At 58.7% G+C, this 16,173-nt stretch overlaps 3 protein-coding genes across 8 annotated transcripts; 2 read left to right on the top strand and 1 right to left on the bottom strand.

The window, feature by feature from the left end:
• Window positions 1-39: 39 nt before the first annotated feature.
• On the top strand, window positions 40-5,430 carry TOR2A (torsin family 2 member A). The gene is given in 7 exon segments (XM_053996783.1): window positions 40-66; window positions 808-857; window positions 859-1,037; window positions 1,309-1,574; window positions 2,666-2,841; window positions 3,176-3,303; window positions 3,862-5,430. Coding segments are annotated over 7 exon segments (1,071 nt in total). The 3' UTR covers window positions 4,107-5,430.
• On the bottom strand, window positions 4,887-16,160 carry CERCAM (cerebral endothelial cell adhesion molecule). Of its 3 annotated transcripts, none has more exons than XM_053996316.1 (14): window positions 15,737-16,160; window positions 14,142-14,252; window positions 13,832-13,949; window positions 13,618-13,752; window positions 13,326-13,530; window positions 13,134-13,253; window positions 12,940-13,016; window positions 12,652-12,758; window positions 12,415-12,547; window positions 12,124-12,251; window positions 11,844-12,047; window positions 10,705-10,941; window positions 8,481-10,049; window positions 4,887-5,045 (listed from the first exon to the last, which is right to left on the bottom strand). In XM_053996316.1, exons 1-12 carry the CDS (start codon window positions 16,132-16,134, stop codon window positions 10,707-10,709), a joined length of 1,971 nt encoding a protein of 656 aa, XP_053852291.1. In that variant the 5' UTR covers window positions 16,135-16,160; the 3' UTR covers window positions 4,887-5,045; window positions 8,481-10,049; window positions 10,705-10,706. The 3 variants fall into 3 exon arrangements, with proteins under 3 accessions (XP_053852291.1, XP_053852292.1, XP_053852293.1); XM_053996317.1 differs by having other exon boundaries at window positions 14,132-14,252; window positions 15,777-16,160; XM_053996318.1 differs by having other exon boundaries at window positions 15,777-16,058.
• On the top strand, window positions 6,264-8,485 carry PTRH1 (peptidyl-tRNA hydrolase 1 homolog). Of its 4 annotated transcripts, none has more exons than XM_053996322.1 (5): window positions 6,264-6,427; window positions 6,518-6,737; window positions 6,880-7,000; window positions 7,622-7,667; window positions 8,078-8,485. In XM_053996322.1, the coding sequence occupies exons 2-5, from the start codon at window positions 6,569-6,571 to the stop codon at window positions 8,261-8,263; spliced, it is 522 nt and encodes a 173-aa protein (XP_053852297.1). In that variant the 5' UTR covers window positions 6,264-6,427; window positions 6,518-6,568; the 3' UTR covers window positions 8,264-8,485. The 4 variants fall into 4 exon arrangements, with proteins under 4 accessions (XP_053852297.1, XP_053852296.1, XP_053852294.1 ...); XM_053996321.1 differs by having other exon boundaries at window positions 6,493-6,737; XM_053996319.1 differs by having other exon boundaries at window positions 6,266-6,737.
• Window positions 16,161-16,173: the final 13 nt, after the last annotated feature.

Here is a 16,173-nt window from a genome sequence, read left to right as displayed (position 1 = left end):
GGGGAGCAGAGCATGGGAAGGGCTGATGGGGGAATCACCATGCTGAACCTGGCTCCAGACCCCATGGTGGCCCAGTGACAGCCCTTCTGAGGAGGGCGGTGTGCTGTCACAGAATCACAGAATGGTTCAGGTTGGAAGGGACCACAGTGGGTCATCTGGTCCCACCTCCCTGTGGACTCCACGTCCTATCTGGGCAATCTGTTCCAGTGCATGGTTTCACCCACAGTAAACAAGTTTTTACTTGTGTTCAGGTGGAACTTTCTGGGCATCAGTTTCTACCCATTGCCTGTTGTCCGCAGCACCACTGAGCAGTCTGGTCCATCTTCTTGGCACCCCCCTTAGGTACACACACACACACACACACACACACACACACACACACACACATATATATATATATATATAAGCAGAGGTGTAGGATCACCTCCCTGACCAGCTGGCAATACTCTTCCTAATCCACCCCAGGATCCCACTGGCCTTGTTGGCCCTCAGGGCACACTGCTGGCTCACAGACAGCTTGTTGTCCACCAGGACCCCCAGTCCTTTTCAGAGGCAGAGCTGCTTTCCGTGTCAGCCCCCAACCAGTACTGGTGTTCGGGGCTGTTCCTCCCCAGGTGCAGGACCCTGCATTTGCCCTTGTTGAATTTCAGAAGGCTGTTCTCTGCGAGAGGGTGGCGGGTCCCCAAGGCCCGAGGGGACAGGGGGTCACAGGGGGGTCACAGGGACCCTGCCCAGGTGGGAGGCGGGGCGATAAGGGCCAGGCCCCACCCTCTTGGTGCATAGCCACGCCTCTTTTCCATAGTCTAGTGTTTCTGGCCCCGCCTCCGCGCGGGGCACGCTGGGAGTTGTAGTGCGGCGGTGCGGAGCCGCGGCCGCCATGGCGCCCGGAGCGGCCCCGGCCCCGGCCCCGGCCCCGGCCCGGGTGCTGCTGGTGCTGCTGGCGGCCGCCGCCCGCCCCGCCGCCGCCTGGGACCTGTGGGCGCTGCGCTGCGGCTTCTCGGCGGACTGCGAGTGCGGCTTCGCGCCCGACTTGCGCGGTCAGCGGGAGCGGCCGGCCGGGAAGGGGGTCTGGGGACTGGGGAACCCTCGGGGGCGGGGGGCGCGCAGCCGCCGAGGCCGGGAGGCAGCAGGCGAGGGGATCCCGGGGCCAGCGCGTCTCCAGGAGAGCCTTCCCGGGGGCGTCCCTTGGAGCGGGGTCTCCCGGCCGTGCGGCAGCCGGGGATGACAGGGCCCGGCGGGGCGGCCCCCAGGGACGGGACGAGCGATGACAACCCGCGTTCTCCAAGTCCTGGTTTCACTTCATTTCAGGTCTGGAGTTTGACTTGGCCACGAATCTGGTGGGGCAGCCCCTGGTGAGGCAGCAGGTGATGAAGGGGGTGAGGGAGTTCCTGGAGGACCCGAATCCAGTGAAACCCCTCGTGATGTCCTTCCACGGCTCGACGGGAACAGGCAAAACCTACGTGAGCTCCATGCTCATCCGCTACCTCTTCCAGAGGGGGCTCCAGAGCCCCTATGTTCACCACTTCTCCCCCATAGTGCATTTCCCCCACGCTGAGCAGATAGAGCAGTACAAGGTAAGGGACACTGCTCAGCAGTGCCACTTCACTGGGGGGTTTTGGTTATGTCTGGGTTGATCCTCAGTACATATGCATTCAAGCTGTTTCCCGAAGTGCAGTAGGAATAAAAGCTCTTTGTTTTAGCCTCTCAGACAAACACAGCTGAGTGAGTGGCTCCATACACTGGCTGAAGGATGCACTAGTAACTGCAATATACTCAGTTATTACTTTCGTCCTCTCCACAGCAGTCCTTGCCCTGATTGTGTTCTCATTCTTAAATATTTACACAGCTCTTTGAACGCACAAACAAAAGTGCTTGGCTTAGATGAAAGGCACTAAAATTTTCCCATTGCTTTCCAAACAGCCTGACGGCTGTAAAAACCTGCATATCACTAGACTTGTAATCCCCTCCTCACAGAACACACGGCTCCCTAACAGCAGCTCCAGAGTCTCCATGGTGCCATTCTGTCTCTTAGAGCTGCGAAAAGAGTGAAATCAAAATGCCAGATTTTCAGCAGAGTGGGAATTCAGTACACCTGCACCTTTAGTTTCTGGCTGTTTGGAGAAGTTATTTGTTGTATTGTGTCCTTAGAGGAAATGCTTTTGGAAAAGTAAATCCCTTCCTGGCTGAAGTGCTTCAGTTAGGAGTTTCACATGCCCCCGGGCAATGTGAGTGGTTTTGTGTGGGCTGGGAAGTACCTTCAGCCATGATAAAGAGCTGTTCTGGGTCAGTGCAGGCACAAGTTTCTGCATCAGAACAGGAGCTGGCAAGAAGCTGGGAACTGTGTAGATACAACAGGGAATGAGAAGAACGTGGGGAGCTGTAGGAGTCTGAATCTCCAGCTTTAGTGTGCTGCCTCCTCCTTTAAATCTGTATAAAAAAGAGCTACAATGGGCTCAAAAAGCTGGTAAATAGCCACTCTGTGAAACCCAGAATAAAGGGGCCTCCCCAGCACTGGGTCTTTCAGCTCCAAGTGTGTGGTGTTGTGCAGGAGCTCTGCTCTCAGCACCTTTGACTGTGCTTGAGCTCCTCCCTCAGCCTTTACTCTGGGATGTTTGAGCCTTCCTTGCCATCTGCCTGCCTTACACTTGGTGGGTGTTTTTCCTAGGAAAGCCTGAAGCGCTGGATCCAAGGGAATTTGACAAACTGTGGACGGTCAGCGTTTCTCTTTGATGAGATGGACAAGATGCACCCAGGCCTGATTGATGTGATCATCCCGTTCCTGGGACCCTCGTGGGTTGTGTACGGGACCAACTACCGCAAAGCCATCTTCATCTTCATCAGGTGAGAGAGGCCTCTCCATGGGGCCTTCCAGCTCACTGCTGCTCATTTGGGCAGAGGTCACACCTGCTTCAGAGCACACACTTGTTTTGCCTTTCCTTCTCCAAGCCTTGAGCCTCTACAAGTGCCAAGAGATGCTATCTCACTCTGAACAGACAGATCTGGAGAGTGTGAAAAAGCCTCCTCTGCATGTTATTTGGCTGCCTCTACAGGAGTTATTTTGGGCCAGGCAGCTGGGAGCTGCTGGCTTGCACTCTGCAGGCTGGTGGGTGTCAGGTGCCACCTGAGACACCATTTTCCTGGCTACACAGTGGATAAGCCTCTCATTCTTGTGCAGCAATGCAGGAGGGGAGCAGATCAACAACGTGACATTGGCTCTGTGGCGTGCCCGCAAGGACCGGGAGGAGATCAGCTTGCAGGACCTGGAGCCAGCCATCTCCAAGGCCGTGTTTGAAAACCCTGAGAGTGAGTCCATGGAGCTGAGCTCCTCCTGTAGCCCCACAGCCCAGCACAGGCTGCCAGGCCTGTTCTAGGAAGCCACCCACACCACCTGCCACCTCCCAGGCAAGCGGAAAGGGACAAGGGGGTTTTGTGAGATTGGAACTGCAATCCCCTTGAGGTTTCCTTCCTTCTGAGCCAGCAGACCTGTTGCCATATTTAGCAACGTTCTTGGGAGACAAGGTGTATTTGCAGCTGGGGGCTGGCAGACAGCACAGCACACTTGCCAGAACAGCACGGAGCTGTATCAATCCCCACTGCCTGCCTGCATCTCCTTGCCTTGCCCTTAGCACAGGGAGCAAAGCTTAAACTCTGACTAGACAAGCTAAATCCCCCCCATTTCTGGAGAACAAGTCTGTTTGTGGGGGGAAGGTGACAACTGATGGGTTGAGCCCTCTCCTTGTACAAAACCAGCAAGATCTCTCTTCAGCAGGGTATTTTGGCTTCACACAAAGCAGCTCTTTGAATTGCAGGGACTGCAGAGCCTCTCTGAAGGTAAAACCTTTTCTTCCTTTCCTTGTGCAGGTGGCTTCTGGAAATCTGGGATCATTAATGAACGTCTCATTGATTTTGTTGTGCCTTTCCTCCCACTGAAGCACCACCACGTAAAGCAGTGCGTCGTCAGCGAGCTTGTCCAGCAAGGCCTCGAGGTACGCCCGAGTGTCGTCCAGGAAGTGGCTGACAGCATCCCCTACTTCCCAGAAGAGGAGAAATTGTTCTCATCAACAGGCTGCAAAACAGTGGCCTCTCGCATCAGTTTTTTCTTCTAGTCACTGCCAAGGGCACCTCTCAGATCCATATGGAGCTAGAAGGCACCCAGGGCTGGTGGGATGTGCAGTGGGAATGGTGTGTCACTCTCCACAGCACAAGTGCTCTCCTGCTGAACTCTCTCCAGCTCCAAGGAGTCCACTGCAGGATACAGCTGCAGGATCAGGTGCAAATTATGTAACTTAAAGCACTTTACTGATGCACTCTTGGCCAGGTAAAGGTGGATCCACCACCTGAGACGTGTGTGATGACATGGGGAAGATGCTGAGAGGGTCTGCAGTGTCAGGGAGATTCTCACCCTGTCAACAGCACCCACCCGCAGCCCTCCCCATTTCTGGCAGCTGTTGATACCCAATACGTTAAGATTCTGAGCCCATAGAAGAATATTTCTTCCTTACAGTTTTTTTAAAACCTTTTTAATCATAGCTGTGCCTCAGCTCCTTGGCACAATGTGAGTACTGGTGCTGACTCCTGTGAACACCTCAACATGGCAACCAAATTTTCTTTTCAAGGAAGTTTTAGAGCCACCCACATTCCAGTTTCCTTTCACTGTGAAGAGGTGCTTGGTAGCTTCAACATCAAGTGAGGGGGCTAATGTGGGAGAGGGCAACACCTGATGTGCCATGAGCCAGGCTCCCCTACCACCCCTTCACCCGTCTTTCCCCTAAGGGCCAAAGGATTTCCCTGTAGCAAACCAGGAAAACGACAACAAAACACTTCTTGCTTGTTTTACCAGCCATGAAGAATCTCATCCTACCTCCAGGGGAGCCCACAGTGCTGCAAACGGTTTTGAAAATTCCTTTTATTCAGTGATGATTTCTACAGCAGAGTTGGTGCTATGAGCTGTGGAGCTTCTTGTACATCCTTGTGCTGGTCAGACCTTGCAGGCTTTGGCTGGGCCAGCACCCATTCAGCTTCTGGGGAGTGTCACAATGGGGGACCTGGGGACAAGTTAGAGAAGATTAGTGCTCCAGACTGCCAAGCATGGGATGCACAGCCTGGCTTTTGCCCCAGTTTTAATATTCTCTACGCTGTTATGGAATAAGAGGTCAGGGGAACCAGAGTCATTAACTCTCTTGGAACAACCTGCTCAAGGAATGGGTGTAGGGACACTCTGCAATGCTTCCAAAGCTCTGCTTGTTCCATGTATGGAAATGAGCTGCCAGTGCTTGGGACCATTCCAGCTCCAGGCTCTGAGCTTTGGGGACTTTAGACACCACCCAAAGTCTGCCCAAGAGCTGGCCCAAAGACAGAGGCAAAAATTCTGCCTCTTGCAAAAATATGAATTTCTAATTTTAAAATAAATCTTTTATTAATTAAACAGTTGAGGTTTTTACACGGATTCCTGACTGCAGGTAGTGTGGAAGGACTTGGAAGATGACCAATTTCCAGCACAGTGATATGCTGCTGGGCTAGGGAGCTGTCACAGTGCCCTGGAAGAAAGCTGTGCCCTGCTGGCAGGGTGAGGACCCAGGGCTGAAGGATGGCCTGGGGGAAGGTGAGGAGTGATGTGTTCCCCCATCCAGCCGTATCCCAAGGGCCGGCACGTGAGTGGAGAACGGGCACAAAGACACAAAACACGGGGCCCAGTCCTGGGCATTCACTGCTCCTGCGAGCCCCTCGGGCACCCTCTGCAGAGCTTCTCACGGTCTTCTCGACTCGAGGGGGTTCCCAGGCCGCGGCCCCCAGGAGCGCCCCCAAAATGCGCCCCGTCGCCCCCAACAACCACCTCTGGGAGCAGCCGGCCCGCGGGGCGTTATCACAGCGGTGACACCGCCTCTGACACCGCGACACCGCCCCTGACACCATCCCCGACACCGCCCCCGGCACCGCCCCGCCGCCCGCTAGAAAGATGGCGGCGCTGCCAGCAACCAAGATGGCGGCGGGGGCGAGGCGGCGCGGGCGGGACGCTGAGCGGCGCGAGGGCGTGACGTCACGCGGGCATGAGGGCCATGCTGGCGGCGGAGGTGGCGGGGCGCGCGCGAGCGCTCGTGGGGCGGGCGGGGCCGCGCGCCATGGTGAGGGCGGGGGAGCGGGCGCAGGGAGGGAGGCCGTGAGGGGAGCGCAGGGGGCTGGGCCGTGAGGGGAACGAGGGACTCGGGGGAGCGGGGCTGTGAGGAGAACAGGGTGGAGCAGGACTGTGAGCTGAGCAGAGGGTGCGGGGCTGTGAGGGCAGTGCCGGGGTGAGGGGAGCAGGTCATGGGCGAGCACCGGCACGATCAGGGCTGTGAGGGAGGCACCGAGGGAAGAGGGACTGAAGGGAATGCTGTGGGGATTGAGGCTGTGAGGACCCAGCCAGCTGTGGGGAGCGTGGAGTGCGCAGGTCTGAGTCATGCTGGGGGGGATCAGGCCCGTGCAGGGGCCAGGGGCCTCACGGTGGCCTGTCAGAGCCCTGTTGACACCTGTCACGCAGGTGGCCGGCCTGGGCAACTATGGGCTGAGGGGCACGCGGCACAGCGTGGGCATGGAGGTGCTGGACCAGCTGGCCCGGCAGCTGGCAGTGGCCGAGGGCTGGCGAGTGGACAAGCGGTGCTGTGCTGATGTGGCCGTGGCCACAGCCCACGGCCTGGAGCTGCTGCTGCTCAAGCCACGGAGGTTCATGAACCTCAATGGGCTCAGCGTCGCCAGTGCTGGTGAGCAACTGGGTCAGCCCCAAAGCCTCTAGTGCCACCAGCCCCCTGTGACAGCCCTGCTGTCTCCCTGCCCTCCACAGCTCACTACAGCCCTGCTCTGCAGAGTCAGGGCCTGGTGAGTCTGTCTCCCCTCGTTTCTTAGGTTGTATTTCTGTTTCCAAAGCTGAGATCTACAGCCTTGGCCCTAAAGACATTTACCTGGTTCACGACGACCTGGACAAGGCCCTGGGCAAGGTGGCAGTCAAGCTGGGAGGCAGCGCCAGGTATGGGGTAGCCCCAGCTCTGTGATTGTGTGAGCTGGTTTGAGGCTTTAACATGCCCATACAGGTTCATGGGCTGTTCTTGGCCCCATCCCACCAGCCTTGCAATGTTTCAGCTCTTGTCCTGGGCTTGATCTATTGCAGAGGCAACAGCTGGCTATTTGGGCAGCCCCCCAGTTCCTGCCCTGGCAGGGAGGGGAGGGAGCCTCCTGGAAGCGGCTATGGGCTGGATTCAGCCCACTGACAGCACCACATGGGCTTTTTATAGCACTCTGCCTCCACTGTGCCTGCCCAGTGCCAGACCTAGCTTTCCTATTTAACCCAGGAAAGCTTCCACTGCGGGATGGGGCAGGTGTGGTGCTGGGCCCCAGTGCTCAGTCACACATGCACCAGCTGCAGCAAGAGCCGACACGCACAGAACGTGCTGTCACAGCCCTGCTTCCCTCAAACCCCCAGCCAACCACTCTGCGTCCCTGGGGCTGGATGTTCCTGCAGAACCAGGACATGGGGACTGCAGCCCTTGGCTGGGACCACATTCTCACATTCCTGCAGCAGGAGACCCCAGGGCTCTATGGGGGAGTGTCTCTTACAAACTAAGTGTGGGTTTTCTCTTTCTCTCCCAAGGGGACACAACGGGGTCCAATCCTGCATCAGTGCTTTACATTCCAATGTGAGTGGGTGTCTGTGGAAGGGGATCAATCCTGTGCCCCCCGCAATGCATGGCTTGTTCCCCCACTCCCATTTTCCTGATTCCTCTTAGACAAGCCCCTGCTCCCTTTCCCCCACTTTTCTCCTTCCCCTTCTTCCTGGAGGGCTGTTGTCTGTTTGGCCGCCATGGAGGACATGGAAACAATTAGCTTGAGTGGCTCTGCCAGGCTTGGCAGGAGCCTGGGATCTCGGCACAGCCCAGCAAAAGCCTCTTCCAAAATTATGTTTCTTGGAGCAAGCACTCAAAACCACCTGGAAAACATGAGGAGCTGCTCCCTTGCTGCCCAGCCCCACTCTCAGCACTGTCAGCTTGCCTAGCTCTGTCTGAACACTTGAGGGGGAGCTCCCACAGCTCTCTTCCTTCCTTCCCAGGAGATGACCCGGCTCAGGATTGGCATCGGGCGGCCAGAGGGTGAAGTGACAGTGCCCAACTATGTCCTGTCTCCGTTCAGTGCTGGGGAGCGGGAGAAGCTGGAGCAGATCCTGGCCCAGGCAGTGACCTGCCTGCTGGAGCTCATCCAGAGCCGAGCGCCTACAGAGCCAGGGGACAGGGGCTGATGCAAACCCCCAGGGACCCTTGTGGCTGATGGACAGGGTGCTGCAGGCACTCCGGAGTGACTGTGGTGCGGAGCAGAGCTGGCCCAGCTGGGCAGCCTGGCTGGGAGCTGGGGCAGCCTCCTTCCATCCCCACACCAATCCAGGCAACTCGTGTCCCACTTGAATCCTGCAGAGGCTCCATGCTTCAGGTTGGCACAGAAATTAAATAAACCCTCACCCTGACTCTGCCGTGCTCCTGCCTCTCTTCCATGCACCGCCTGCCAGGCTTGGGTTGTCCTTGGCATTGCAGCTCAAATCTGTGTTCCCATCCCTGTTCGACCAGCCCAGTTTGGAGCGAGGCTTCTAGTGAGAAATGGGGAGCAATAGGAGCTACTTCTGTAGAGTCCAAAGGCACTTCAGCTTTGTTGAGAAACTGGCAAGCACAAAGAGCCTGGAATCTCATAGCGTGCTGCTCCCACTGAGCTGCAGCAAGTTTCAGGGCTGGCCTCACAGTGTTTTTGAGTTCAGTGGTTTTGGCCGAAACTGTGGAGTTTCCAACAGCTGCAGGAGTTCTGGCTTCCCGCAGACCCGTTGCAGTTCTCATGGTGGAGAGGGCAAACTGAGGCAGTGTGTCCTCACCACTGCTGTGTCTTGGAGTCCTGGGCTGTGCCAGCATGTCCTGCCCAGCATTGTATCCCAGGAATACTGAGACACCCAGCAAAGGCAGCTCCTCCTGCAGGCACTGGAACAAGCACTGGGACACTTGCTGACTGACATATACCACAGTGTTTCTGCTGCCTCCATCCTCTGCTCCAGCTGGCACCGACATTCTTCTGCTCCATCCCCAGCTCCTGAGCTCCTCCTGGAGCACTGAGGCTGCCTGGACCAGGGGAAAAGCCGGGAAGCAAAAGTGTGTCCAACCTGTCATCCCTTCCTCACCCATGTCTATACTGGCTGGGACCCTGCACTTGCAAAATAGGCACTTGGCCGTCTCCTCCCTGTTCTCCAGGAGATCCACTTGGATCTTCTGGTCCCATGTGATACCGACCTGGTTGTTTTCCTTCAGGAGGTCCCTGATGAAGCTGTTCAACCTGCCCCAAATGATGCTTTCCTGAATCACTTGGTAGTCTCAGACATCTCACTGTGGGTGTCTGCTACCAAGGCCTCCACCTGCTGCTCCATCCCCTCCACTCCCACGGGAGAGCTAAGCTCTGTGAAGATGCCACCCATCTTTCCCACCCAGACCCCAAGGGTGAGCTTCAATCTTCCTGCCCTTCACCTCTCTCCTTCCCTTTCTTTCCCCCTTACAGATTTCATTCCCAAAGTTCCCAGCTGGGGAAACTGCCAGACCCTCGCCCCTGCAGCACCACGGTGACCCCAGTGGGGTAATGCCCTGGGAACTTGGGGCAATGCCAGCACCCAGCACATCAGCTCCAACAGTCTGCTTTAATCCTCCCTGGGCTTCCACCCAGGCATGGCATGAGGGACAAGCCCAGTCAGTGGCAGGAGGCCACCACATGTGCCAGCCCAAAGTCCAGTCCCCTAGTCCAGGGGGACTGAGTTGGCATTGATTTGGACTGTCCTGGAGATGTGTCCTCAGCAGAGACGGAGCACAGCACTCCTCTGGTCTCTCCACTTGGTAGGGAAAGGCTTTCCTGGGGCAAATCCTGCCTTGGGTGGATTTGTCACATGCAGATTCAAAGAATCCTGTAGGGTTCTGTCCAGGGCAGCTGCATCTCCTGAGTGGGAGTGGGCAGTGTAAGGTCCTTTCCCACGGTGCTCCCAGCTGGATCACCATCCCTCATCCCTAGGAGGCATGGACAGAGACATTAGTGGTCACAGCAGGAGCAGCCCCAACGTGTTCACGCCTGCAGCCGAGGCAGTGGGAGGGCTGTTTTCCAGCCTCTCTCGGTCTGGCAGCTCCCAGGGCAGTTCTGCTGCCAGGACAAGCAACCTCAGGCAGGGAAAGTCTGACCCAGCATTAACTGTGTCTCTGCTGCCCTGGGGCTGAGCCAGTGTGGGTCACCTGGCTGCCTGCGTGGCCACAGCCCCAAGGAGACCCACTTCTGAGGGGAGCAAGCAGTGCTGGGGTGAAGCATTCCCCTGGGAGATGCCCCAGCTCTTTCCACACTGAGAAGACTTTTGCAGCAGGCAAAAGGAGCATTCTCCCTTCCTCACCTGAGGGGCTGGGGAGCAGCATGGACTCAGGGACATGGAGGGCCCTGTCTCTATATCCCCTCCAGCCCAGTGCAGCCCCACATGGGACATCTGTTTCCCCACCCCTTTCCCCACCTGGACAAGACGGTCTGGTCTGTTTCCCAATGCTTTGAGTCTGACAGGGAGAGCTGCTGCCCATGACAAAAACAAGCTAGGCATGTGGCACACATCTGAACATGGCACTTCCAGGGAGACACTCCCCAACTGCTCTGTCCCCTGTGCCCAGGTCTCACAGCCTTGCTCACCATCAGAGCTCGTCATGGGCCGTGGAGCGGAGGTGGCCAGCACTGCCCCGTGAGTCCCGCAGTGTCTTCTGTGAGCCAACCCAGTCAGTCTTCTTGGCATCGTCATCCCAGATGGTGGAAGTCTCAGTGTCACTCAGCCAGTTGCTGTCCCCAGCATAATGAGTGGGATAAACCAGGAGGGGGTGAGCCGAAAACACCAGCAAGTCCCGTGGGGAGAAGTGCCGCTTGTAATCCTCACTGGGGAAAGTGGAGCAGATCCAAAAGGAGAAACTGTCTTACAGAGCGTGGCACAGAGGAGAAAATGCACTGGGAAAACCACTCAGGGAAGGCCCCATGCAGGGCAGGGGATAGGGAGGGATGTGGGGTGCCAGGCATGGAGCCGGGGGACACTGGGCAGGGACTGTGGAGGGATTACAGAGAGGACAGGACCTGTCACTCCCCACCAGGGCCAGCTGGGGCCAGCTCTTGGCACAGAGTGGGTCTCTGGCACAGCATCCAGCTGGCCCTGAGACAGGGCTGTCTGGTGCTGTTATGCCTGCAAGCACGGGGCTTCCAGCTGCTGCTGGTGCACATCCAGAGCCCTAATCTGTCCCTCCGTCCACCTCCAGCCTGCCTTTTACATGCCTGATCCCTGTGTTTCTCCATCTTGCTCACTGGGTTTCCCAATCCCTTCTCTCCCATGACACCCAACCACTGGTGCTCACTCACCCCCTTAATTGCCTCCCCCTCCCCAGACAAAGCCTTACCACTGACTCCCACCTCGGAGAGGGGCATGAAAATGCTCCAAATTGGGGCTGAGACCCCCAGCCAGGGGTAGGGGACCACACAGCCTCCAGCACCAGGGTACAGGGGGCTGCTCCCCTCCCCTTGCCATGGGGCCAAGATCCTGTGCAGGGCCCACATCAAGCCCCAGCTCCAATCCTGTTCCCACACCCCATCCTGGCAGAGGGCCATTTTCCAGCGGCCAGTGGCCAGGCAGCGGCTGACTGAGAATGAGCTCATGCTACAGATGTTTTCCTCCAGCATGAGTAACGCCTGCAAGGGGGGGAACTGAGTGAGGTGGTGACGACGGAGAAGAAACACATTGTCCCACATTCGCATGGCCAGGCCAGCACCCTCCTGCACAACCTGCTCCTTACTTGGGGTGCTTGTCATACATGATGGGCAGATACTCGTCCACAGGCAGCATTTTGGAGAGGGGTTTGGTGGCCAGCAGCTTCCGTGCCCCATGGTGGGAGATGGCGTAGGCCAGTGTCCAGTACGAGTACCCGGCCACCACCAGGTTCCGCACGCCTTTCACAGGTGCCTCATCCTCATCGTTCACCTGCTTCCTCCCCAGGTAGCTGTGGGGTGGCCAGGGAACCATGAGAGTCAGCCTTGGGGACCCCCAGCCCACATCCCCCTGGCCCCAGCACCTACATGAGGTCCCAGTCCTGCTGTGCCTGCTCCAGCTCCTCCATCAGCCGCTGCAGCCGTGCTGGGAAGGCAGCCTCGAAGCGCACATCATCCTCGAAGACCACTGACCGCTCCAGCCTCCTGGACACGATCTAGGGGAGGGGACAGAGGTGCAAGCCTATCCCAGCACCACTCTGGGCCATACTGGGGCCACTGACCCTGCAGGAGATGTCCTCCAGACATGTGTGATGCCCACAGGGTCCCTGCCCACTGCTGGTGGCCCTTAGGGACCCCATGGCCGCTGTGGCCCCATACCTCCTTCCAGATATTGTAGTGGCTGAGGAAGCAGCCAACCTCGCCCTTGGTGAGCGTGCGGCCGGAGAAGGGATCGTAGTAGCCAGGTAGCAAGTCCACACCCAGCACCTTGATGTCACTGCTGTTGAGGGTGCTGCAAGGCGAGGGGTTGCTTCAGTGAGGTGTCCCCCCAGACACTTCCCGTCCCCTCCCCAGGGTGACACCACGGGACTGGCTGAGTGGTCTCCCCATGGTCACCTGCCATCCACAGCATCCACCACCCGTGGACTGATCTCCAGCTCCTGCAGGGATGCCAGCATTCGCTGCCGCCGGTCTGGCCTCCGCACCAGGTTAATTAGGAAGACCTGGGGAGGAAGAGGAGAGCCCCAACAATGGGGCATGTTGTCATGGGGGACACACAGCATGTCTGGCTACTGCAGGATGGGGACAGGGGCTCGGGTTTTGCCATGGGTAGATGCAATCAGAGAGATGGATGCAACCAGATGGATGGACAAGGGGACACGAGCGGCTCCACTGGGCACTTACTTCATCAAAGCCCATTTTTGTGAGTGGCCTGGGCAGGAGAGAAATGTGCCTGGAGCGCTGCATGGGGGGACCATCCACTGTGGAGAGAGGAGACACTCTTCAGTGGAGCCCAGATTCCCCTGGCTGGGAGCTGGGCCTGATAGCCCTGTCAGGTCCTGGAAGCCTCCAGGACCTCTCCACCCCCGGGGACTCACCCATTGCCTCCAGCGTGAGATGCACAAAGTTGGCATGATCATCCTCTAGTGTCTGGTGGGCCTTCACAGGAACATTGATGTAACCAAAGTGGTGCTGGTTGCACACATGGACCTCCACACCTGCCGGAGGAGACAGGTGAGCAGCACAGCCCCCCAAGCCCCTGCACTCCCCGAAACCCCCATCACCCTCACCAGCCTCCTGGCAGGAGTAGGCAAAGACAATGATGTCATCGAAGGCCCAGGTGTAGTTGGGATGGGGCGGGTAGAAAGCCAACTGCAAGGTGTCCTCCTTCCGCAGGTCGATCAGGAAGGTGGCATAGACCATGGGGACACGGAAGCAGCCCACCCGCTGCCGGTTCTTGGTGGGGAAGTAGTCGGCTGTCCGGCGATAGTACCCCTGTGGCACACCAGCACAATGCCTCCGTGGCAGAGCGCTCCTCCACCATGGGGGTGTCTCATTCTCCGGGGCTTTCTGGGGACGTACCTGGGGTGTGATGCCACACCAGAAGTTGGAGTAGAAGGTCTGTGAGTCCAGCATGGGGGCCACCACTGATTTGTTCTGTGCCATGAGAAACTTGAGGGTCTGGTTGTTGGTCAGGATGCTGTCAGTGTCCATGAACTGCAGAGACAGCACAGGTTCTGGAGACGTGGAGAAGCCCACCTCAGCCCCCATCCCACCAGTGCCCCAAGCCCCTTACCAGGATGTAGTCTGCCTGCTGCTCCCGGGCGTAGGTGAGAGCTTCCTGCTTCAACTTCATCACGTTTTCATAACGTTTGTCACTCCAGTGCTTGGGACCAAGCTCATCAGGGTAGGAGCTGGGCAGGGGGAGGCAGGGGTTAACCTCACTCGCTGGGAATGCACAAACTCAGTGCAGGCTGTTCCTGCTGGCAGGCTGAGTCAGCCCCACTCTGCTTTGCTCCTCCTGGTCGCCAGCCAGGGAGAGTTGATGCTGCTCCAGGAGCCCCTCAGCCCACACCTGCCCCCACCCAGCACTCACCCAGCCTCACCTGGGCTCCTCTTGCACCTTCCAGGCCACCGAGTGATAGTCCTTCCCCACCGCCCCCAGCCACTCCTGCAGCATTGCTGTCGTGTTGTCCGAGTTGTGGTCTGTTGCACACCTGGGATGAGGGGACATCAGCCTCTGGGGGTCCTCCTCAAGGGACAACCAGGACCTCACCCTGCACTAGAAATGCTCACAGGGCCAAAAGACTGAGCCAGGGACAGACTTGCTTGGGAACATAACATGTAATTTGAAAGAACCAAAGCTGCACAGGCAGGAAGGGGGAACACTAACTGGTAATTTCTTCCTTGGTGCCACTGCCAGCCAGGCTGTTCCACAGGTCCCACCCTGCATCCCTGCAGCCCAGTGGCAGCCCTGGACATGTTCTCCTCACTCCAGCCTTGTGACTGCCCACTATGAGAATTGCAGCACAGCACTTTGTTCCCCTGTCCCTGCACCCCACAGTATCCCTGTGCGTCCCACTGTTCCAGCAGTGAGAGGAAACAGCAAAAAATCCCCCTTCCTGAACACTCCCTTTGCCGGGCACTGTCACCATTCCCAACTCTTCCACCCATCCCCAGAATAATGTTCACAGGGAGCCCAGCACAGACAGAGCTGAGCCCACCTTGCACTGGGCCAAACCCCAAGTTCCTACACTCCTTGGCACCCTTGACCTGTCAAAGAGCCCCGGAACATCCCCCAGGCACTGGTGTCACGGGGATTTGACGGATTCAGGGGAGAAGGCAGGATCTGTATCCCCCCAGCTCCACGGGCTGCTCTTGAAACACCTCCTGCAGCCGGGGGTTCCCAGGGGGTGCAGCGGGTAAAGGTGAGGACCCCCCTCCCCTTGCAGCAGTTGACCCCTGCCCCAGCCCCGCCAGGATCCCCCCGCCTCAGCTCCCCCGCAAAAGCAGCTGCAGAAAAGTTTCCGACAAGTTCAGGCGAGAGGCGGCAGTGGTGCAAGGAGGAGACAGGAGACTCCTGTTCCAGCCAACCCCCAGCACGGTAAAGGGGGCTTGGGGGTGTCTTTGGGAAAGGGGGCCTGAGGGTGAGCCCTGCAGGGAGGGGGAAAGCAGCGCCTGTCCCTGATGATGTAGGATCCCCTTGTGCCCAGGGGTCCCCTCCCTCATCAGCCCCACAGCTCCCTCAGGGGAAAGGTGAGGTGCCCTTCACCGCGGGGCAGCCCGAGCCCCTCCCGGTTCCCCGCTGGGTCCCAAACATGGAGCAGAGCCACCCCTCCTAATATTTTGGGGCTGGGGACGCTGCTACTAGCGGGGTCCCTGTTCCTCCCGAAGGTCCCTGCCCCCTAAAGATCCCCAGGCTCCCAGTCCTTCGAATCTGTTCTGCCCACCCTAGAGCCCCCAGTTCCCCCACTCTCCCTAGTTCCCCCCGCATTGTCCTGCGGGTCCCTGCTATCCTCGGCTCTCCACTCCCCTCACAGTCTCCCTTAATCCTCCGGACCCTCCTTCCCCCCACTATCCCCATTTCCCCGGGGCTCCCCGTTATCCCCGCGGTCCCTGTGACTCCAGAATCCCGGCTCCCTCCGCGATGCCCATTCCCCACAGCCCTCTCCTCCCCTTGGACTCGTGCTACTCTCCGCACCGCGGCGTCCCTGCTCCCCGCGGGGGTCTCGCTGCCTCACCACAGGGCGATGCTGCCTGCGGGATAGTCCAAGCGCTCCAGGGCTCCCAGGCAGTGCGGCAGCGAGTGCTGCGCGTTCCGGGCCAGGAGGGCGAGTACCAGGCGCGGTGGCGCTGTCCCGGTGCCGGTGCCGGTGCCAGTCCCGGTCCTGGTGCCCAGCAGCAGGAGGAGGACGCAGAGCGGCCCCGCGGCGCCCATGGCGGAGGCGGCGGGCGGGGAAGGGGCGGGCTGGGACCCGCCGTGCTCAGCGCACCCCCCGCCCCCGCCCCCGGCCCGGCCCCGCCGCCGCAGCAAGCCCCGGGGGCCAGTTTGGGTCGGGCTTCCTTAAATAGACTCGATATCGGTGCAGGGCCCCGCATAGCCCGTGGCTGGGGGGCGAGAGACCGGGGACTCCCCGG

The sequence above is a fragment of the Vidua macroura genome, chromosome 21 (genome assembly GCF_024509145.1).
Source record: "Vidua macroura isolate BioBank_ID:100142 chromosome 21, ASM2450914v1, whole genome shotgun sequence".
NCBI lineage: Eukaryota > Metazoa > Chordata > Aves > Passeriformes > Viduidae > Vidua > Vidua macroura.
The sequence above is the reverse complement of the archived record's forward strand: the minus strand, read 5'-3'. Positions and strand labels throughout refer to the sequence as shown.

What these genes read in the sequence shown, in the direction of transcription:
- PTRH1 (XM_053996319.1), top strand. Translation starts at nt 6,437, where the DNA reads ATGCTGGGGGGGATCAGGCCCGTGCAGGGGCCAGGGGCCTCACGGTGG. An exon ending in GCTCAGCGTCGCCAGTGCTG is followed by an intron (nt 6,738 to 6,879) that starts GTGAGCAACTGG and finishes CTCGTTTCTTAG; the next exon opens with GTTGTATTTCTGTTTCCAAA. An exon ending in AAGCTGGGAGGCAGCGCCAG is followed by an intron (nt 7,001 to 7,621) that starts GTATGGGGTAGC and finishes TTCTCTCCCAAG; the next exon opens with GGGACACAACGGGGTCCAAT.
- CERCAM (XM_053996316.1), bottom strand. Translation starts at nt 16,134, where the DNA reads ATGCGGGGCCCTGCACCGATATCGAGTCTATTTAAGGAAGCCCGACCC. An exon ending in TCTCACGCTGGAGGCAATGG is followed by an intron (nt 13,017 to 13,133) that starts GTGAGTCCCCGG and finishes CTCTCTCCACAG; the next exon opens with TGGATGGTCCCCCCATGCAG. An exon ending in ACTACAATATCTGGAAGGAG is followed by an intron (nt 12,252 to 12,414) that starts GTATGGGGCCAC and finishes CCCCTCCCCTAG; the next exon opens with ATCGTGTCCAGGAGGCTGGA.